General features: G+C 58.2%; 1 protein-coding gene across 6 annotated transcripts in view; it reads right to left on the bottom strand.

Moving 5' to 3' along the window:
- Positions 1–793: 793 nt before the first annotated feature.
- The window catches only part of TET3 (tet methylcytosine dioxygenase 3), a 33,482-nt gene continuing 11,366 nt past the window's right edge, over positions 794–22,909 (bottom strand). For 3 of the 6 annotated variants that reach the window (XM_063420807.1, XM_063420808.1, XM_063420811.1), the window contains exons 2-10: positions 15,552–17,772; positions 12,616–12,706; positions 12,063–12,156; positions 11,465–11,673; positions 11,117–11,267; positions 10,667–10,756; positions 10,424–10,561; positions 9,739–10,075; positions 794–9,424 (exon numbers count right to left, since the gene is read on the bottom strand). In XM_063420807.1, coding sequence (XP_063276877.1) covers positions 7,689–9,424; positions 9,739–10,075; positions 10,424–10,561; positions 10,667–10,756; positions 11,117–11,267; positions 11,465–11,673; positions 12,063–12,156; positions 12,616–12,706; positions 15,552–17,772 — 5,067 coding nt within the window. In that variant the 3' untranslated portion in view covers positions 794–7,688. Of the gene's footprint in view, positions 9,425–9,738; positions 10,076–10,423; positions 10,562–10,666; positions 10,757–11,116; positions 11,268–11,464; positions 11,674–12,062; positions 12,157–12,615; positions 12,707–15,551; positions 17,773–20,425; positions 20,941–22,909 lie in introns of those variants that run through there. The other 3 variants (XR_010083308.1, XR_010083307.1, XM_063420809.1) reach the window with 3 other exon arrangements.

The raw sequence follows: 22,909 nt of genomic DNA, 5'->3' as shown, positions 1-22,909 counted from the left end.
GACCCCACACAGGGCTCACCCTGACCCCACAAAGGGCCTTACCCTGACCCCACAGAGGGCTCACCCTGACCCCATAAAGGGCCTTACCCTTACCCCACAGAGGGCTCACCCTGACCCCACAAAGGGCCTTACCCTGACCCCACACAGGGCTCACCCTGACCCCACAAAGAGCTTCACCCTGACCCCACACAGGGCTCACCCTGACCCCACAAAGAGCTTCACCCTGACCCCACAAAGAGCTTCACCCTGACCCCACACAGGGCTCACCCTGACCCCACAAAGGGCCTTACCCTGACCCCACAGAGGGCTCACCCTGACCCCACAAAGGGCCTTACCCTTACCCCACAGAGGGCTCACCCTGATCCCACAAAGGGCTCATCCTGACCCCACAGAGGGCTCATCCTGACCCCATAAAGGGCTCATCCTGACCCCCCAAATGGCTCTGTCCTGTGCCCCCGAGGGGTCCCCTCCTGACTCCCCCCACAGGGCTCCTCCTGACGCCCCGTGCCCTAAAGAAAGTCCCATCCTGCCCCCCCTCAATTCCCAAATCCAGGATTCCGTCCTGACCCCCAAACGGATCCCACCCCATCTGGTGAGATCCCGATCCCCACCCCCAAAAGGTCCCCGATCTGCTCTGCCCCCGCCTTTCCCATACCCAGAACCCCACCCAGACCCTCCCAATCCCAAAAACCCCAATCCTGCCCCCCATTCCCACACCCAGAGCCCCATCCCGCCCATCTCCCTCCCCATTCCATCAGGAATTCCAGCAGAAAAAGCCACGCGAGCCTTGTGCTGAGTGCAAAAAATAAATATAAAATTTATTAAAACACCCACAATATTTTAAAGATATCAGGAATAATACAGCTCACGGCCCCGTGGCCGCGTCAACTCAGAATAAAATACAAATTAAAAAAAAAAAAACAAAACAACAACAGAACAAAAAAAACCAAAAACAAAAAACAAAACCAAAACCAGAGAGGAGGGTGAGGATCCAAACTTGCAATTTTTAGGCATTCTAAAAAATAAATTTACCGAAACACTGGGGGCAAGGGGAAAAGAAAAGAAGAATAAGAAGGGAAAAACAACACAAAGAAGGGGGAAAAGAAAAAGGGAAAATTATACAAAATAAAATTATCAGCATAAATTTACTGTCCTAGAAGTATCTACAGTTTAATACACATTAATCCTATTGCCTTGAGACATGGGAAAAAAATCTACCGGTCCTCAATCCGCCCCGGAAAAAAACTTCATTTCAAGTAACCACAGTCCCGAGCCGACCAAGAAATCTTCAAGTGTGAATTTTTCGGAGCCCCCGGGACACCCCTGCGGTGTCTCCCCCCTCCACTGCCGCCATCCCACCTCCCCACCTCGATTATCCTAACAAAAAAAGGCCCAACAAAAACGCCGAAACACCCGCCCCGCCTCCGACCGAATTCCCCAATCCGAGAAGAAACGGCGCTGGGTTTTTAAATCTGCAATTCCCACCTCTTCTTCCTTCGCGCCGCAGTGCAAAAAGAAAAAAAAAAGAAACCAAACCCAAAATTTAAAAAAACTCCTCGCTTCTGGAATCTAAATGAGGCTGAAATTCCGGCGGTTTTGTAAATCCCTGAAGGATGCAGAGAAATGAGGAAAAACCCGGGCGGAAAGGGAAGAAGAGGAGGGCGAAAACTAAGAGGGGAAAAATGAAGGAGGAAACACCGCTGCGAAAGGATCCCTGATTTCGGAAAAGCTTCACCCCGAACTCGCTCGTGGGGGCTGGGGGGGGCTGAGGTATTTGCCTGGGTGGGGGCATGGGGGGGGAAAGTAGCACCAATAAACCCCAAAAAAAAGAAAAAAAAAAAAACAAAAACCCAAAAACAAAAAAAGGGAGGAAAAGAAGAAAAGAAAGAGCCGGGCAGAAGCAGGATGAGCGAGGAGGGGAGGGGATGAGAGCGAGGAGCTGCGGGAACGCGGGGCTGAGCCTGGACAGTGCGGGGCTGGACACGGGATGGACTTGGGATGGACACAGACACAGAGATGGACATGGGATGGACACAGGATGGATGCGGTGATGGACATGGGCTAGACACAGACACGGAGATGGACACGGGATGGACACGGGCTGGACGCAGAGATGGACGTGGTGATGGACACGGGCTGGACACGGAGATGGACATGGGGCTGGCATGGTGCTGAGCACTGTGAGCGTGGGGTTGGTGCTGTAGGGGAACAGTGCCAGGACTGGGCCCGGCCTGGTGGTGCTGGGGTCTGTGTGGTGCCATGGGGGTGCCCAGTGCCCGAGCAGCACCGAGCTGTGCGCCGTGCCTGTGCAGGGTGGGCAACCACCGTGTCCATGCTCTGCGCCCAACCACCGTGTCCATGCCCCATGTCCAGCCACTGTGTCCATGCTCCATGTCCAGCCACAGAGTTCATGCTTCATGAGCAACCACCGTGTCCATGCTCCATGTCCAGCCACTGAGTCCATGCTTCATGAGCAACCACCATGTCCATGCTTCATGAGCAACCACCATGTCCATACTCCATGCCCAAACCACCGTGTCCATGCTCTGTGCCCAACCACCGTGTCCAGAAGCCATGTCCACGGCCCACGGCCAAGCACTGTGTCCACACACCCCGGCTCAGCACCACGTCCACACACTGTGGCCAAACAGCGTGGCCGAGCACCGTGCCCAGGGCACGTGGCCCAGTGCTGTGTCCACGCACCGTGCCTGAGCACCACCACTGAGCACTGCGGTCAAGCACCATGTCCAAAACATGTGGTCAATCACATTGTGGCCGAGCACCACGGCCATGGACCATGTTGAAGCACCACGGCAGAGCATCCATGTTCATGTGCCACATCTGAGCACTATGTCCACCCACCATGTCTGAGCACCACGTCCACAGTGCATGGCTGAGCATCATGTCCAAGCACCACGTCCACTTGTCATGTCAGAGCACCATGTCCAAGCACCACGTCCACTCACCGTGTCTGAGCACCATGTCCGAGCACCATGTCCACACACCCTGGCCGAGCACCGTGTCCATACATCATGTCTGACCACCGTGTCCGAGCACCTTGTCTGCGGTGGCATGGCTGAGCACCGTGTCCACACATCATGTCCATGCACCATGTCCACTCACCATGTCCGAGCACCATGTCTGAGCACCTTGTCCGTGGTGGCATGGCTGAGCACCGTGTCCACACATCATGTCTGAGCACCTTGTCCACGGTGGCATGGCTGAGCACCGTGCCCAAGCACCACGTCCGAGCACTATGGTCAAGCACTGTCCACACGCCCTGGCCAAGCACTGTCCACACGTCATGTTCACGCACCACAGCTGAGCACCACGTCCACAGTGCACGGCTGAGCACCATGCCCGAGCACCACGTCCATGCACTGTGTCCACGCACCAGTCTGAGCACTGTGGTCAAGCACCATGTCCACACACCACGTCCGAGCACCACAGCAGAGCACCGTGCCCGAGCATCATGTCCATGCACCAAGTCCAAGCACCAAGCACAGCACCACGTCCACGCACCATGTCCAAGCGCTGAGTCCGAGCACCGTGTCCGTGATGTGTCCAAGCACCACGTCCAAGCACCGTGGTCGAGCACCACATCCGAGCACCCATGTCCGAGCACCATGTCCGAGCACCACGTCTGAGCACCAAGTCCATCACTTGTGGCCAAGCACTGGGACTGAGCACCATGTCCACGCACCATGTCCGAGCACGCTGCCGAGCATCGTATCCAAGCACCACACTGAGAACCACGGCCGAGAACCACGGCCGAGCGCCACGTCCGAGCACTGCGTCCACCACGTGTGGTCGAGCGCCGTGCCTGAGCACCATGTCTGGGCACCACACCCGCGAGGCGTGGCCGAGCACCGTTCCTGAGCACCACGTCCAAGCGCTACGTCCGTGACCTGCGGCTGAGCACCGAGCCTGAGCACTGCGTCCATGACGTGTGGCTGAGCACCGTGTCCATGACGTGTGGCTGAGCACCGAGCCTGAGCACCGCGTCCAAGCGCTACGTCCGTGACCTGCGGCTGAGCACCGAGCCTGAGCACCGCGTCCATGACGTGTGGCTGAGCACTGTGTCCGAGCACCACGTCCATGACGTGTGGCTGAGCACCGTGTCCGAGCACCACGTCCATGACGTGTGGCTGAGCACTGTGTCCATGACGTGTGGCTGAGCACCGTGTCCAAGCACCACATCCAAGCACCACATCCACCACATGTGGCCGAGCACCATGTCCGAGCACTTATGTCCACACGCCATGTCTGAGCACCCTGGCCAAGCACCATGACCATACACCTGGTCGAGCACCCTGTCCAAGCGCCGTGGCCAAGCACCGTGACCACACACCTGACCAAACACTGTGGCCGAGCACCAAGACCACATACCTGGCCAAGCACCGTGGCCGAGCACTGCAGCCCAGCACCGTGACCACACACCTGGCCGAGCCCTGCGCCCGGCCATCACCTCTGAGCACCTCACGCCAGGACCACACCCGCAGGGAACGGCTCCACCACGACTCTGGCTGGCAGCACACCTCGGACGCGGCACCTCTCTCAGTTTGCATAAACTCAACCGGCTCCCGGCACGCCTCGAGCTGTCGCTCCGGAAAGGTAAACTTCCTTCTCAACGACATTGCTTAATTTTTTTTTTTTTTTTTTTTTTAAATCTTAGTTCCTTAATTTGATATATACATTAGTAGCACCTCAGCGAGATGGAATCAGGCAGAAGCGTGATACAGTTTGTTAAAACACCATAGCACCGTTTGTATTACAAGATTTCATTTAATAAAAATATGCCTTATAGAGCCAACAAAGCGTATTCCAGTATTAAAAGGAAAAATCAGCAATTGAGGCACCTCAGGGATTCTGGTTTCCTTCTCCTTCCCGTGCCTCATCCCAAGAGCATCGAGATGGGGGGGGACCCAAACTGCATCCCCCGTTTCCTGCCCGAGGCGAAGCATCGCGGCCAGAAAAACCAAAGCAGGACGAAGGAGCCAGCCGGGCTCCCCGTGCCGAGCCCTCCCTGGGGTTTCTACCGCGGGTGTTGTTCTAGCACCATTGTGGCCACGACCTGCTGCAAAATCAGGTCCCCACATCCCACTCACTAAAAACATCCCTCCCCCTGAGCTCCGTGACTCCCGTGGCTTCAGCACGGGCGGGATGAGCGCGGCCACCAGGACGGGTAAAGGGAAAAGATTTTGCTTGGAAACAGCCTCTCAGCAGCAAGGGGTAAAGAGCTGTGCATAGATTTCGAGTTTGTGTAGAAGTCTGAAGCGTGCGAATTCGTAATGACTGAGAGTTGAGGTAGGTTAGACATTTATGTAGTGTAAAAAAGTGAGACTGCAGCAGTTCTCGCTCCCCGACCCGCGGCGCCGGCAGCTCCCCGCTCTCCCGGGCTGAACCCGCCGGAGCCAACGCCGCGCCAGACTGACCCCTCCCTGCACCGAAAAACCTCTGAGGAAGCAGGACTTAGACAGGTTACACGGACCAGCGGCTTCTCCAAATGCTCCTTCTCCTCCCGACGCTCGCCCCGCCAGGCAGAGCTCCAAGGCACCCCCGTCACGCCAGCCAGAGGCCCTGGGCGACGCCAACGAGGCCGGCACCCGAATTCGGCCCCGGATCGGCCGGGTCCCCTCTCCGCGTTCCGAACCACAGCGACACGGCGGGTCCCCGGCATCGCCCGCGGGCATCCCTAAAATCTGACTTGCCGTCGACTCTTACAATCCTGATATGCTATTGGGTATTTATAAGAAAAGCGGGAATAGCTCGTTGAGTTTCCTTGTCAAATATACGTGACTTTACAGATTACGGTTAAAAAACGAACCAAAAAAAAAAAAATTAATTAATGATGAAGGACGGACAAAGCATGTTAAATATTCTGCCAGTATTTACAGTTCTCCCACGATAATCTTGTTTAAAACATACTGCTTCAAGTTGGGGGGAGTGGAAGGAGAGGAAAGAGGGGAGTTGTTTGCTTTTTAAGTTTCGCTTTCATTTTTTTTTAAATCTAGGTGAAAGTGCTTTTAAAAAAATTTCTTTCCCTATTTACAGGTTTAAAATTAGACCATGTAAATGTTCAGGCTGTTTTACCGAGATCCTGCTGATCCGTGCCCGTGCGCGAGGGAAGGAGGGTGACGGTAAACACGAGGTGATCCCGCACGGTGACGGCGTCGGCGCTGCCTCGCTGGCTCTCCAAAAGGCACCTCAAAGTGCAAAAGCAACGACCCCACCCGGGGGTGCTGGCCCCCGGCTCTGGCCATGCTGCGCTCCTGGGGAGCGGCGGGGCAGCTCGGCCACACTCCGTCCGTCCCGGCACAGCTCCAGTGCCGGGTGGGAAGCCTCAACTGAGAGTGTTCAAAAAGCACCACGCAGTTGTCGTCGTTGCTGGGTTATTGGTTGGGTTGGGGTTTTGTTTTTTTTTGTTTGTTTGTGGGAAGAACGGCGATCCGTAGGAAGGAGGGATGGCACCCGGGGAGAGAAAGAGCACCAAGCCCCGGCGGCACTGGCCGCAGCTCGCCGGCACCGGCGGGGAAGGCAGACCCGGCAGGGTTTTGGCCAGCCAAGTCTTGGGATTCGCTCTTCCCAGAGCCGATTGCACGGAGAAAGTCCCCTAGAGACGGAAAGCACCAGACTTTAGCAACAGTGATGTACAGAGAGCAACACCTGCTATTCACAGTTTGGGGTTGGTTTGTGTTTTTTTCCTGTTTTTTGTAATTTTTTTGTTTTTTCTTCTGTTTGCGTCCCGTCGGCTCCTGTGGAGATGCCGCCGCTGCCGCTTGCCCTGGGGCTGTGGGCAAAGGAGCCCCAAGTCCGAGCCCAAGTGCAGCCCCCCGGCAGTGGCGTTCCCCAGCCCGGACGTGTCCTGAGGTCTCCGGCGCCAGGAGAGACGCCGGCTTACTCCGTGGCGGCAGAGCTGATCCCGCCAGAGGCGAGGAGCCCGGCGAAGACGCGCCGTCCTGGGACAGCCCGCTTGCTCGCGGGCTCCCATTGCTGTATGAAAGGACTCCTCGAGCTGCAAAATTGGTATTTTTAGGTCCTTGGAATAAAAATTGGGTGTTCAGTGTGTCTGGCTGACAGTAAAGCACACGGTCCCACCAGCGCCCACGCAGTGGAGCTGGAGGGAGTCTCCTCTTGCCTTTAAGCTGGTTTGCTGTTCAGGTTGGTTTGGATTCATGATTAGGGTGGTTTTTTATGTTGGCTTCTCTTTTGAAGATCGGCTTCGTCGTTGTCATCGGAGTAAAAAATAAAGTCAAATCCAACAAATAGGCCATTTGAAGCGGAATTAAAAACCTCTCCTTGTGAAAGGACGCTAGGAAATTCATCCGAGGCTAGATTAAAAAAAAAGGAGATATAAATATGAGATTACCTAAAATCATCAAATAGCATCATTCCTCTTGGGTTTTTTAACCAAGTTTTGCTTGGTTTGCCAACTCCTCGCTGGGCACAGCTCTCCGATGGCGTGAGCCCGCACCGGCTCCGCTGCTCCCAAGCGTGCACGTTGGATTCATTTCCTATGGGTTGGATTTTTTAATTTTTTTGTGGTTGTTGTATTTCGCTTCAGTTTTGTCTATTTACTTTTGTTTTCTTCTCCCCCCACACCCGAGGAGAAAGCACCACGAAGCAACGCTGGGCTCCGGCGCTGCTGAGGGTTGAGGTAAGATGGGGCCATGGCGGTTGCCTCCGTCTCAGATCCAGCGACTGTAGGGGCCTGTCACCTTGGTGTAAGCGTAGGAGGACACAGTGATGGCAGAGTTGGTGGGGATGGCCACCGCCTGCCGCGTGGGGACCGAGTCCCTCCGCTCCTTGCTGGGCGTCTCGGTCGCCAACGCGCCGCCCCACTTGCGCTTCTTGGCAAAGGCTTTGGCGTCCGGCGGCAGCCCCAGACGCGCCGCCTCCTCCTGCCGGGCCCGAGCCCGCTCCGCCAGCTGCTTCACCTTGGCTTCCCACAGCGCCAGGCCGTGGTTGGGCTGGTTCAAGTTCTTGTGTTGGTAGAAGACGAGGGAGATGCGGGTGGGGTGGCAGCGGTTGGGTTTCTTCAGCGGGGTGGTGGCGTGGAGCTCGCGGCGGGCGCACTCGATGAGGATGGAGCCGTGGGCAGGCGCCACAGCCACGCCGCCAATGTTCTCATCCAGGAAGTTGTGCTCACTGTCTGACCACTCCTCTTCCTCTTCCTCCTCCTCCTCCTCCTCTTCCTCTTCCTCCTTCACCGTCTTCTCCGGCAGATCCTCCTCCAGGCCAAAGGGGTCCCACGGCTTCTCCCGGCAGGGCCCTGCCACCCCCTTCTCACCCACCGCTGCCTCCCACGGCTTCTCCGGCAGCCCTGGGCTGGGTGCTGGTGTCCTCTGCTCCTCCACCTTCACGGAGCCCCACGGCTCCTCAGGGAAGCTGGGGAGCCCTGGCAGAGCCGAGCTGAACCCCAGTGACCCCAGCAGGCTCGGGGTGCCCGTGCTGGCCAGCGCCGTCTCCCCCAGTTTGCAGGGGCTCCACGGTTTCGACAGCAGGCCCGAGCCGTGTGCCGCCGCTGCCGTCGGCTCTCCCGCCAGGACGTTGGACCACTGCTTCTCCGGCGGCGGCAAGCGCACGGCGGCATCGAAGGCGCTCAGCTTCTCCCGCCCGCCCGAGCCCGGCGCCAGCGCGCTCCACGAGCCTTCGGCCGTGTTAGTCCTCTCAGGGGAAGCCGTGCCCTGGGGTGCCTTGAAGGGGCTCCACCGCTGCTCCGGTGCCGTGCCGTGCGCAGGGGCGGCCGGCAGCGTTAACCCAGTGCCAGGCATGGCTGCAGCGCTGGGGAGGGGCTCGATGGCAGGCGGGGGGTCTGGAGGCTCCTGCTTGATGGGCCGGCTGTCGAAACAGTTCTGTGCAAATGACGGTGCCTCCTCCGAACCCGAGCTAGCCCTGTGCACCCCGGCCGTGGCCGCCGCTGCTTTCTGCTGGCTGGCGTAGCGGTTGGCTCGCTCATAGGTGCGCTGGTGATGGTTTTTGCTCCGCACGGTGTGCGGGGTGGGCTCAGGGAAATTGGTGTTCCCGTAGGCGTGATTGAGGTTCTCCTGCAGCGCTGAGATGTCGGGTTTCTTCTCATAGCCGTTGCTCACCCAGCTGCTCCCGCTCCTCTCGGGCGCCCCGTAATTGAGAAACTGCGAGGGGAACACGTGGTTGCTGGAAAAGCCGTAATACCCGAAGGAGGGAAGTGCGAACTTGGAGTGAAACCCGTTCACGGAAGGCAGATTGGGCTGTGCATAGTAGGAATGGTAAGAGTAAACACTGTTCATGCTGTACGGGTCGGAGGGCCGGCAGCTGCCCAGCACCGAGTAGCTCTCCACCACTGCATTGCCATTGTACTTGAAGGCGTTGTAATGGCTCTGGGGTTCCACCTTGATGGAAGGTTTCAGCGGCTGCGGGGGTATCCCGCCTTTCAACGCCATACCTGTGGGACAGCACACACAGCCCCCGTGACCTGCTGGCCCAGGAAACAACCAGAGGGGAGCCAGGACCCCAAAACATTTGGCCAGACTCAGAAATCCCACAGTGATGGGTCTGACAGCCAGCTGCAGAGGCTGGCATCACTTGCTACCACCTGCACCAACATTGATTCACACCTTTGGGAAAACCCAGGTGGCAAAAAGATGCCATCCAGCACCACAACGCAGCAGCCCAAGAAAGTCCCCAACCATATCCCCACCCCCTCACTCACTTTCTGGGTGGCTCGGGGCAGCAGGACCTCACCTCTGCCCCTGTTACCTGCATTTGGCTGGAGCGTGGGGAGCTCGAGCGCTTCCTCCTTGATCTTCTCTGGTGTCATCAGCTTCTCCTTCTGCAGCTTCTTCCTCTCGGCAGCAGCTCTCCTGGCTTCCAGCTGCCGCTGCCGGCAGGACTTGGCAGGCTCGGGCAGCTTGCGGACCTCGCGGGGGAAGGACGTGAGCACCTGGATGGCCCCGCTGCCCACCTTGGCGTTTTGGTTCTCCTCGCTGCCAAACTCATCTGTGCTGGACATCTTGTAGAGGGGGAGGACGTGCAGCTGCTCATCTTCGGGAATTTTCCCCACCACACGATTGTCTTCCTTCGTCAGCGTGCAGACCTGGCCAGAGCAGGTGCTAGGTGCTGTTAGTGGGATGCTGATGGATGTGGCCCGTGCTGGACAAGCCAAACCTCCCACTTCTTCCCCACACTGATGTGAAGCCACACCAGCCTGGCATCCCCCCAGCCTGCTCTGGTCCCCAGCCAGTATTTGGAAACCTCATATGGGGTTTGGGTTGGACAAAGGTAGATGCTGGTCCCTGTTAGACCTGAGCAGCTCATGTGAGGTGTGCCCACACCAAAGACCTGGAGTCATGAGGGTGGGACAACTGGGGATGGAGTCCCTCAAACAGAAGCATCCCAAATTAGGGGGGAGCACCTCGAAAAGCCCTGCCCAGCACCTGCTTACCACAGTGCAGCCGTTGTAGAGGTTATGCTGGTCCTTGTGGGCATGAGCACAGAAGTCCATGCACGCTGTCACCCCCGAGAACGGCCTCCCCTCCTTCAAGCCCAGCCGGCAGTCGATCGCTACATCCTCGTTGGTGACCTGTGGAGGAAGGAGGAGCTGGTTACCCAAAATCCCCCAACACCACCACGCTGCACCCACGGCAGGTGTGGGGACGGAGTTGCCAAGGGATGGGATGACCAGGACCTGGTTTTGGTAGGCTTGTGGCGCCAGCCTCTTGTAAAGTGGAGCAACCTCGGTGGCCAAGTCTTGAAAGCTTCTCCGGAGCAGCTCTTCCTGTGGTAGGGAACAGAGGAGGATATTAGCCAGGGGTTTTGGCAGCAGGGATGGAACTGGGGACAGAGCCCACAGACATCACACAGCACCCAACCCTGCCCACAATATTACCACGGCACAAAGTACATGGTTTAAATTCCTCGTGAGAATTTGGCTGTCCAGCCTCACTGTCTGCTGTGCTTCCAATCGCTCGACCAAAGAGCCCTCTGGCTCTTCCCTGGCACTTCTACAGACGCCCCATTCATGCCACCTTTCTTTGCCTCATCTCTCCAATCCATAAAAACCCCACAAGGAATCCTATTTGCAGAGTCCTAAAAGGAAAGGAGCTCCAAACCACCCCGCCCCACCCGCATCACCCACCTCTTTGGGATTGTCTCCCACCAGCCTGAACTTGCGGGGAGTTTTGCTGCGGGCGTATTTGCAGCCGTTGAAGTACATGCTCCAGGAGCAGCCGAAGGAGAAGGAAGCGCCGCAGGTGTTGGGGTCCTTGCCTTGGCACGCACAGGTCCGGCTGTGGGGGGCATGGTGGAGAAGGGTCAGCCATCGGTGCCACAGGGTGACGGCAGCTCTGGGAACGGGAGGGAGCCCCGCATCCCACGCCCACATCCCGTTCCCACATCCCGTTCCCGTATCCCGTTCCCGTATCCCATTCCTGTATCCCGTTCCCACCCCGTCTCCCCAGCCTGGCCGTGGTGTGGTGGGACTTACTCATCGTTGAGGCCGCAGCGGCGGCTGGTGGGGTTGCCGTACTTGGTGAGGGTGTCAGTGAGCTCCTGGTACAGCGTGTCCCCCAGGGTGCGGGGGATGCCCTCCCAGGCCAGGATGAGGATGATGATGACGGCGTTTTGGCAGTGGTGGCCAGCCCGGTGTCGCACTAGGCACAGCAGTTTCTCCTCTTGGTTGTGTCTGCGGATCACCTGGGAGACAGAGGGGTCAAGTCAGGCTGCCCCAATAAACACGTCCCAGGGTGGGGAGAATCCCACAAGCGGTTCCTGGATGTCCTGGGTGCCTTCCCCAGTGCCGTGTAGGGGGCAGAGCTGGGCATGTTCCCACGGCTGCATTCACCCCGTGGCCTTTGCGAGGCTGAGGGGAGCTGCTGGCACTGGACATGCCATTCCACAGGTGCTGAGGGTGGGAAGCCCCAAGGAGTTTCCCTGGGGGTGGACACAGCTCTCACTTCCTCCTTGCCAGCCACAAATCGAGCACCCCTCCCCTGCCCACTGTGGTCACCACAGGGGAACTCTGGGTCCCCTGGCGTGCAGGGCACAAGCTCAGGGAGGCTGTAAGGTGGACGAGAGGCACTCACCCACTTGGCGATGGGGCAGCCACGGGAGCTCTTGCCTTCCTTGCCCGTGTAGATGACCTTCTCGATGCGGATGGCCTTGCCCTTCTCACCATACCTGCAGAGGGATGGCCATCAGCCCCACACGCCTGAGAACCCCACTGGCCCTCATGGGCCCCTCAGGAGCCCCCAGTCACCCTCACCAGACACCACTCACCCTCACAAACACCCACTTCCCTGACAGGACCCCACTCACCCTCACCGGACACCACTCACTCTCTCAAGCCCCCACTCACTCTCAGGAGTCCCCATTCACTTTCTCAAGTCCCCACTCATTCTCTCAAACCCCTGTTCCCTTGACAGGACCCCACTCACCCTCTCAAGCCCCCCTCCTGATGGGAGCCCACTCACCCTGACAGGACGTCATTCACTCTCTCAAGTCCCCAGTCCCCTGACAGGACCTCACTCACCCTGACAGGACCCCATTCACTCTCTCAAGTGCCCACTCCCCTGCCAGGACCCAGCCCCTCCTGCACTCACAGCCCCCGTGCTGGGCCCCGGGGTGAGGGGTTCTTACCGCTCCTCCATGAGCTCCCGGATGGAGGCCACGGTGGGCCCCGAGCCCAGGTGGGTGTAATACGGCCCCTCATCCTTCTCCACGATTTGCTCTGTGGAGACAGGAGCGGGAGACAGAGATTTTGGGGTTTGCATCTTTGACGGCTGCTCCAAAGGCTTCCAAACACCTCAATTCCCTCAAACCATGCACTTCTGCACTAAAAATAAAAGGTTTGTTAAGCAGCAACTCCTCATTCCCTGCTCTGGAAGATTCTGCCACCACTGAAATGCTGCTGGGGAATGAACCCTCACCCATTGACATCCATCCCTTTTTGGGACCCAAAACCCCTCCTGAGCAGCCACAGGCCTTCCAAGCACCCTGGCAGTGACCACGGCTCCATCCAGGGAATCTGCTCCGGCCATTTGAGCTCTGCTGAGCGGGAGATTCAGATTCCAAACCCCCTCCTCGTCCTGGAGCCCACCAGCTCCCACCCAGGGCTCCTGGCCGGAACCTCTCACAGGCCCCAGCCCAGCTGGATGCTGCCAAAGCCATCACGGGATGATCTAGGGGCAGGAAATGATTGCTGCCTGCTTCAGGCTTTCCCAGAGGATTTGGGGATGCTCATGGGATGCCCTGAGCTGGCTGAGCCCGTGCAAGGAAGGAACTGCTGCATGGGGGAGAGGCAGAAGGATGAGGGGGCTACAGGAAAAGGATATGGGCAATGGGAGAAGGATTTGGGCTACAGGAGAAGGATTTGGGCTATGGGAGAAGGATTTGGGCTACAGGAGGATATGGGCAATGGGAGAAGGATATGGGCTACAGGAGAAGGATTTGGGCTATGGGAGAAGGATTTGGGCTACGGGAGAAGGATTTGGGCAATAGGAGAAGGATATGGGCTACAGGAGAAGGATTTGGGCTACAGGAGAAGGATTTGGACTACGGCAGAAGGATTTGGGCTACGGGAGAAGGATTCGGGCTACAGGAGAAGGATTTGGGCAATAGGAGAAGGATATGGGCTACAGGAGAAGGATTTGGGCTATGGGAGAAGGATTTGGGCTACAAGAGAAGGATATGGGCAATGGGAGAAAGCTGCTGGGGCTGCAGAAGGATCTTGGGGCTGCAGGAGGATCCTGGGGCTCTGGGAGAAGGGAGCTGGAGCTACAGGAGTACACTGGGGCTATGAAAGAGGGATACTGGGGCTACTGGGAGACACTGGGGCTGTGGGAGGATCCTGAGGCTTCCGGAGAAGAATGGTGAAGCTATGGCAAAGGTTTTCAAAACAGAGGAGAAGCATGCTTTGGCTGCAGGAGGATTCTGGAGCTTCAGAAGGACACTGGAGCTACAGGAGGATTTTGGAGTTACAGGAGACAGATGCTGGAGCTACAGGAGGATTTTGGAGTTACAGGAGACATGCTGGAGCTACAGGAGGATTTTGGAGTTACAGGAGACAGATGCTGGAGCTGCAGGAGGATTTTGAGGCTGAAAGAGGAGGATCCTGGAGCTGCAGGAATAGGATCTTGGTCAGGAGAAGGACACTGGGACACAGCCCTGCAACCAACACCCCCCTCACACAACAAACACCTGGGGGCTTTCAGGGCACAAAGGAGCCAGTGTGGGAAGCCATGGATGCCTCAGGCAGCCCCACGGTGTGGGGTGGATCCTCAGCACACGGGGATGTTCCAACACCTCTGAGTGGGATGCAGCCGGCGCCACGGTTGGGGCTGATCTGCCTTTGCATCCCTCTGCTCTCACTGCCCTGATTTTCATTCCTGTCATGTCCAGCTGGCCGGGAGCCAGGCTGAGGAGAAAGCCGGGCTCAGCTGGGCTGCAGCTGTCCAGACAGGGATCAATACGGGACGCGTGGAAAAGACTCATTTTATTAAAGCCTCCAACAGCACCCGCACCCAATAAAGCACTGAGCCTAGCTCCTGCTGCATTTCTTTCTCCCACAGCTTTTCCTTGAGAAAACAGAGAAGTGGAAGGGGGGTGAATACCCTCTCTTCCAGCCCCTAAACAAATCTTTTCCTGGCAAACTCTGAGATTGGGTTTGAGCGGCTTCAGAAAATCTTTCCCTCTTCTCTACGGGGTTTGGGCTCATTCCTGCTGCCATTTACAAGCAAATAAATAAATAATCATAAGCCCCACGAATAAAGTGCAGCTTGTGCTTAGCCCAGGGCCTCCTCTCCCAGCAGTGGTGGGGGGCGTTTTTCCAGCTGGATGCCCCAAATCCTCACCCTGCTGCTCCCAGAGGAGTGCACAGCTCCATACTGGAGAGGGAATATCCAGCTCCCCACTCCCATATGGATACAGACTGAAAGGAACAGGTAGGAATTCTCTAGCATTTGCTGCGAAGTCTAACAAATGCCAATACACACCAAAAAAACCCCACAAAAAAACCCCACAAATCCAAGAGTTTGGTGATTTTTCAATGCATCCCAGTGGGATTGGCTGGCAGACCAGGCAGCATCCCAGCAGCAAGTATTTCTCCAGTGATAAGCATCAAGCCAAAGTTTATTTTACTCAAAGCAACCTGAACCAGCTAATTTGGCTGAAAATACCAGGAATAACCAGGTGAGACGGGGTTTAGGTGGGTTTTGGCACTGGGGCCACCCTGGATTCATGAGATTCAGCTGATTAAGGTCAAATAAAAGGAAAACCCAACAGTCCTTTGGTTTTGCTGCTCTTCCAACCCCCCCAGCTCCCAGCACAGCCAGTGGCACCAGTTCAGCCCCCGCGGTGACGCAGGCTGGCACTTGGGATTTCCACCCAACTGTAAAAACGAGAGGAGAAGAGAAAGCAAAAGGGAGCTCCACAGCACTGGGGTTTCACCACATGAGTGCCTCACCTCCCCAGAAATCAGGTCTTTGCTGGCCCCACGGCTTCACTCCATTATCTAAGGTCAAGCCCACCCTGCAAAGCCACCTCCTCACCAACCCCCAGCACGGCTGCTCACTCACCAACACAGTCACAGGTGGGGAATTCCGCCTGTGCCCTCTTGGCTGGGGTGTCCAGGAGGCTTTTTGTCGGCGTGTCCAGGTATTTCAGTGGAGACTCCAAAAAGCCGCTCAGGGTCGGTGTCAGCGGCACCTCGTCCTTGGTGGGTGTTCTGTTGACGTCGTCCACGTCTGGGTTTTGGCTTTCCTCCGAGTAAAAACACGTGGTAGAGACCACGGTGATAGCACCAGAAGACTCGATTTTGATCTGTTTGGGGGAGCGGGCAGTGAAGGGTGGCTCTGACAGCGGCCCCTTCCCTGGAGAGACGCTTTTGGGTCTGGCTTGGGGAGTGCTGCTCTGAGCCGGGGCAGCGGTGGCAGCCGTGGGGGACCCTTGTGGGGCTGGTGCTGGCCCCCCTGGCAGCTCGGCAGCCCCAGGGGCAAGAGGGGCAGGCGTCTCGGGGGGCGGCAGGTTGAAATTCTCCCCAAATTCAGCTTCAAATTGTCGGATGAGCTCTTCCAACTTGTCATCCACCATGATGGGAGCTGAGGTGGCCGGCGGAGGAGCAGCCGGTGCCTCCTCTGAGCCAGCCAATCCCGCCGGTGCCGAGTGAATTTGGGGGCCCTCCCCGGGGGCACCCCTTTCCTGAGAGTCGGAAGCCGGGGGGACGCCGTCCAGGGGGTTTGGTGGCGGGGGGCATGCGGAGGGCAGGGGTAGTGCAAGAGGCTGGTGCGGGAAGGCCGGCGGCGGCTCCGTTTGCATCTCTTCAGCGGGGGGTTCGGCGAGGGGTTCAGCGGGCGCCCGAAACCCCTCCAGGCTGATCTGCCAGAGGGGCGGGAAGAGCGGCTGCGAGTCCTTCTGCTTCGCCTTCTTGATCTGCACTTGTTTGCGGAGAGGTTTGGCCGGCGGGGGCTTTTCGGGCGGCGTTTTCTTCTTCTTCTCTTTGGGCTGCTTTTCGAAGGGCTTGGGGGGCGTGGCCGGGGCGCTGGGAGCCCACCAGCCGCTCGGCCGGTCTGGGGGCGCCGCCGTCGCCGCCAGGTTTTGCTCGAGGAAGAGGCTGCGCTTGTGGTGGAGATGCTGCTGCAGGACCAGCTGCGTCTTCTTGTGCAGGTCAGGCTCCGGCGGTGTCGGTGGCAAGCAGGGCCCACCCGGTGCTTCTTTGCTGGGTGCTCGCTCCGGGGGTTCCGTTTTGGGGGTTGTCACTTTGCTGGCCGTCGCTTCGGGTCTCTTGAAAGCTGCCTTGATGTAGTCGTCAGCATTACCCAGCAGCTGCTCCAGCTCTGCCATGGGGTCTCCAGCCCCCGCTGCCCCCTCGGCCTCCAGCCCCCAAGAGGCCGTGAAGTTCCCCCGCGGAGGTGCCGCGCCGAAAAATGGCTCAGGTGCTGCTCCCGGCTCCGGCGGGTATCGGGGCTCATCCCCTCGCTGCCACGCGGCCCCCGGCGGGCAGAGGGGGACGTGGCCGAAGGGGACAGCGGGAGGTGGCGGCGGCGGCAGTGGCGGGGGCTGCCCATCGCCGGCGGGCTGGGGCAGGGCGGCCGAGAGCTGCGTGAGGGCTTCGATGGCTATGGCGGTCTGCAGGCTGATGTTCTTCTCCTTGGCGATGGTCAACGCGCTCTGGGAAAAGGGGAGGCCATCGGGCGGGCATGGCTCGGCAGCCTCAGGCACCGGCTGGGGGTCAATAGCACCTTCTGGGGGAGGAGGCGGGGGGATGGCAGCGGGGCGCGGCCGCGGTGACGCCAGCTCTTCCCCGAGAGCCGTCTTGATCTTCTGCTCCAGCCATTCCAGGTAGTCGGGGCACTCGGGGCCGTCGCAGTTGCAGTTGGGGGGCTTCACACCGTGCTTGGCCAAAGCCAGGGCAGCCTTGAGGGCGTGCAGGTCCTCTCCCCGTGGGATCCCGTCTGCCGTGCCCAGCCTGCCCCGGCTCATCTCCGAGTCAAACTTCTCGTACAGCAGAGACGGCGACCCCGGCGGTGGAAGCCGGTAGGAGGAAACAGCTTCGGCCACCGCTGAAAAGGCCACCAGGTTCCGGACGTCTTCCAAGTGGGCTTTGCCAGTGGCGGGCGGCTGGCCCGGTGACCACCCGCTGGGCTCCATCAGCACGGTCCCCCCCGCCTCCGGCCGGCCCCCATTCACCAGGCTGAGCCCGCTGCCCTCGTTCAGCCGCCTTTCTTCCACATAATTAATTGGCCCTTCTTCCATTTGGCTTCTGCTGGGTCCATCAACTGTGTCTCCCGCTGAACCTGTCTGTTAGGAGGGAGAGAGAAGAGATGTGAGCAATCCCACGTGCCATCGCCCCCAACCCTATTATTTCCCTCTGTTTCCTTTAGTTCCCCTTTCTCTGTCTCTTTTTCTGACCGGGGGGGTGAAGACACAGAGAAGCCACGCGAGAAACCGATGGCTGCCAGCAAAGCCACGCGGGTTCTGCCCGGCCGGGTGAGGAGCAGCTCGGCTCGGAAGGCAGCTGCTTTCCACCGCGCCGGCCCCGGGCCACCCACATCCCCACCCCGCCACCCGCTTTCGAAATTGCTCACGGGACCGCTCGGGATTTCCATCAGCCGCCAAGGCCACACACACGGGGCGGGGCAGGGACGGCGTCCCTGGCTGCGGTGACATGGTTTGCCTCCAGTGAAGGAAGCAGCACACGGAGGAGAGGGGGATTTTTGGAGCCGTGCCAGCAGTGAACATCCTGGCCGGGAGCAGCCGCCCTTCTCCGGGAGCCGTGGCACAGCAGGAAGCCGCCGAGCTGGCTACGCCGGTGCCAGGGGCTGCTTTCACCTCAAATAACCCGGCGTCTGTATCAACACGGCTGGCCAGGGCCCCGGCGGCGCCGAGCAGCGGCAGCGCTGGCAGCACCGGCGGCGCGTCACGGACATGCCAAACCCACCTGGCCATGCCAACGCCAGGTGGTGGCACCTGTGGAGCCAAGACCCCAGAGTCTGGGCTAGACACCCTGATTGAGACCCTCCAAGGGCTTCTGCCAGGGATGGAGTGGCTCTTTCTGTTTTCCATGGTGCTGTCCCACCTCGGCAGTGGGGATTTCGGTGTCGGGCGCTGGCAGTGCACTGAGCCGTTTGCCAATAACTAGGGGAGCTTCCGGCAAGCTAAAAATACAGCAAAGTTCACTGGAAAAAATATGCCAAAGCAAGTGGAGGCTGTGGGCAGAGTTTCCTGCCTCTGGACAGTGCTGGCAGCACCTTGTGGGAAGGATCCACAGCTCAGATTCATGGGGAGACCCAAAATCCAAAGAAATACAAAGTTACGGCTCGGAGTTAAGCCAGTGCTCAAAGTGTGTCCGTGTGTGGCTGCTTTAACCCTTCAGACACCACAGCTTCCACACAGAGTCTTTCACCCTTCGAAGCGAGAGCGTGAGCAGAGTCACGCTGGAGAGATAAGAACGCTATGCCGGAGAGATAAGAAGAAATAAGAACACTGCTGACTCCGGCGAAACCTCGCAGGAACCACTCCCAGCACGACTCTTTCCAAAAAACCCCTTTTCCGCAGCGGTGAAACCCCCAGAGGAGCACAGTGCTGGTGCTCCGGCTCCACTCCGGCACACCCCGATGCTGCCTCGGGTTTGCAGAGGGGCTGCGGTGCCCTCAGGGCACCCGCGGAGCCGCCAGCGATGGGACCGGTCCGGCAGGTCTGGGGAGAAAGTGCTTCTCCCGCAGCCCAGCAGGGTGGGGACAGCACGCCTCCGCTCTCCTTTGCCAACCCAGCAGGGAACAGCCTCGCCCGTCCTTCCTACACCGGCATCTTCCTCCTCCTCCTGCTGCCCAGCCAGAGGGGATTCTCCCAAGTGCCCCCTCAAGGGCTCGGGGGGATACACTGGTGCCCAAAGCATCGCGGCGGCAATGCCAGCCCAGAGAAATGATGGCAAACCTGTTTGGCTCCGGGTGGGGAGCAGCCCCAAGGGTTTCCCCAGGGAGGAACCTGCTGGGAAAGGGCAGGGGAAGCCCCAGAAATCATCTGCGAGGGCTGGGAGGCACCTTGGGCTGCTCCATCCCATAAACTGGGTTATGGAATGGGGCTGGGAATGTAGGAAAATAGTCCTACAAAAAAATCGTGTGAAGTAAAGGAAGGAACAAACATCCCCTGCTGCTCCTAAAGAGTTAACCCGAAAGCTACAACCTTCCCCAAATCAGTGGAGGAAAAGAACTTTACACACATGCACATAGAGATAGATAGATGATAGACAGACAGATAGATAGATAGAAAGAAAAAACAGTATTTTTTCTGGGCTTTCCCATCCAGCTTCTTTTGTTCCTGGCCCTGTTGGCTAGGAGATGGAAAGACCTTGCAGCTTCTCCCCCAGAATCGATCCCCCCTCCCCACCCTGACGCACTCTGGCTGCATCCACAGCAATTCCCCCCTCACTGCCGTCAGCACCAATCCTTCCACCCTCAGCCTATTTTCCTCGGAAAAAGTGCTGCCTGCCCAAACCTCCCGGCCCTCCTTCCATTCACCCGGGAAAAGATAAAAGCTGGGGAGGGGAGGTGGGGGGGAGGGAAGGAACTAGATTAAAATAAAAAGAAAACCAAGAGATATGATTCTGGTTAACTCAGCTGCTCTTCTACATGCCCTTCTGCATCCTCTGGGCACTACAAAAAGGGAGAAAATCCCTGTGAGGACAAAAACTTTTTTTTTTAAACAGTTTTTCCTCTCTCTCTTTTTTTCTTTTTTAAATTTGCCTCCCCCCTCGCACCCCCCTTCCAGTTTAAATGCCTTAAACAAAGGGAAGGAAGGAAAAAAAAGCCCAAACACAGGCTGAGCCCGGCTTGGAGCGTTTCCAGCCTGGGCTGCGCTCCCTGGGAATAGTCCGGAGCCGTTCACAAGGCAGGGAGCGCTGGCGGGGGCACGGGGCCGGGTTCGGGGACGCCTCTGGCCCAGCGGCACTTACGTGTGGAGGGGCGGGAGGCGAAGCCGCAGGCGACGGCGGCACCGTCCGGGGAGCAGAGCCCGAGCGGGGCCCGGGAGCCCCGGCCCTCCCCGCCCCCTGCCAAACCAGCGGCAGGAGCCATTAGCGCCGGCGCCGCCCGCACGTACGGACCGGCCGGCGGCGGGCGGACGGACGGACGGACGGACGGACGGACGGACGGACGGACGGACGGACGGACGGACGGACGGACGGACGGACGGGTGGCGGAGGCCACACGCCAGCCCCGCCGCCCGCCGGCCTTGGCCGGGCCCCGAGAGCCGCCTCGACCCCCACGGGGAGCACGAGGGGACCTGGCGGGGAGAGACGGCCACAGCTCCGGCTGCTGCGGCAGGAGCAGCGGCCCCAGAGACCCCTCTGCCCTGGAGACCCCTCTGCCCCAGAGATCCACTGCCCTACAGATCCACTGCCCTACAGATCTCTCTGCCCTGGAGATTCACTGCCCTACAGATCCCTCTGCCCTAGAGACCCCTCTGCCCCGGAGATCCACTGCCCTAGAGATCCCTCTGCCCCAGAGACCCCTCTGTCCTGGAGATCCACTGCCCTACAGATCCACTGCCCTGGAGACCCCTCTGCCCCAGAGACCCCTCTGCCCCGGAGATCCCTCTGCCCCGGAGATCCCTCTGCCCTACAGATCTCTCTGCCCTACAGATCCACTGCCCTAGAGATCCATTGCCCTACAGATCCCTCTGCCCTAGAAATCCACTGCCCTACAGATCCTGCTGTCCTATAATTCCCACTCCCCTATAGATCTTATTGCCCCACAGATCTCAATGCCCTGTGTGTCCTGTTTCCCTACAGATCCAGGGGCCCATTTATCCAGCAATCCCATATATCCACTCACCCTATATAACCTGTACAAACAAGAACCTGTATATCCAGCAATCTCATACATCCAGCAGCCCTATATAATCAGCAATCTCTTACGTCTCCACCAACCTGCATATGAGGCAGTTTATACATTCAGCACCTTAAATATTCCACAATCCTACATATCCAGCAACCCTAAACACGCAGCAATCCTAAATATCCAAGTCCTGTATACCCAAGCATGGGCCCTACACACCAACAATCCTATATGGCCACCAGTCCATATATCCAGCAACTCTGCACATTCAGCAACTTTATCTATCCAGCATCCCTATAAAATCAGCAAACTTATAAATCCAGCAATCCAGGAACTCGATATATCCAGCAGCACAGATATTCCACAATCCTATATATCCACCAACTTTAAACAACCAGCAACCCTAAGTTCCTGAGTCCTATATACCCAGCAACTCTGTATATCCTGTAGTGATCTATACATCCCTATATGGCCAGGGACCTGGCTATTCCACAGTCCTATACATCCAAACCCCAAAGCAGCCTCAAACTGACCCAAAAACTAGGGACAAGCTGGGTCCCTGGTGGGACAGACAGACACTCCATCCATCCATCCATCCATCCATCCATCCATCCATCCATCCATCCATCCATCCATCCATCCATCCTCCTTCCAACCCGAGTTCCAAACCACTTTTCCCCCTTTATTTTTCCATTTTTTCACTTTTTCAAATTATTCCTTTTAACCCTTTGCTGGTACAAAAAACAAACTAAACCCACCCAAAGCCATCAGGGAAATAGATTTTAAATCCCTCATCCTCCCAAAACACCTGGTTCCCCACACCAGGACTCCAAAGATTCCCCAAAATAAATAATTTGGGAGTTTGTTAAACCCCTCATCAGGAGCCAAACAAGTCAGGAGCTGCAGAGAACAAAGCAACTCGGCACACACACACAGCAGACACTTGATGCCATCCCACTGCAAAAACCACACAAACTGAATAACAGTGGAGAATTTGGGGGCCCCAGGAACGCGGAGGAAGCTCGGTGGGAATGCCAGCCCTTCCCTGCGGCACCGGGGTGGCTGTGGGGGCACCGGGGTGGCCGTGGGGGCACCGTGTGCCGGGGCTGCGGCGAGGGAACGGCCGGGAGCCGCGAAGGTCAGCGGGAGCCGCTGCCAGCCGGCGGCACGGGCCAGCCAAGAGGGAGCTTGGCTGCCGGCCCCGCTCCAGTGGAGCCTGGCCAGCCCCGGCACTCGGAGTGTGGTTTTCCTCCTCTGGCAACAACCCCGGGGATCCTCCGTTGGGATGGTGGCTTGGGGGCACCGCCAGGGGAAGCCCTGAGCGCTGGAGACCCTACAATAACAACTCGCTCAGCTGGTGCCACCCCAAGGGCTGTGCCAGGGCCAGGAATGCTGCTGGAATCACACACACGTTCCTGCCAGCACTGATGCTCCTGTTCTGCACCACCGGACCCCCCCAAGAGATGGGAAACCCCTTCCCGGTCCCAATCCAGCGCCAGTCCCCAGCTGCCAGCGGGAGGCAGGCTGGAGAGGAGCAGATGACCTAAATCCAATTCGACGCCCTTGAATAGGGAAATTCAGGAAATCTGGGAAGGCCAAGT

Source organism: Prinia subflava, chromosome 32 (genome assembly GCF_021018805.1).
Source record: "Prinia subflava isolate CZ2003 ecotype Zambia chromosome 32, Cam_Psub_1.2, whole genome shotgun sequence".
NCBI classification, from domain to species: Eukaryota; Metazoa; Chordata; class Aves; order Passeriformes; family Cisticolidae; genus Prinia; species Prinia subflava.
The sequence above is the reverse complement of the archived record's forward strand: the minus strand, read 5'-3'. Positions and strand labels throughout refer to the sequence as shown.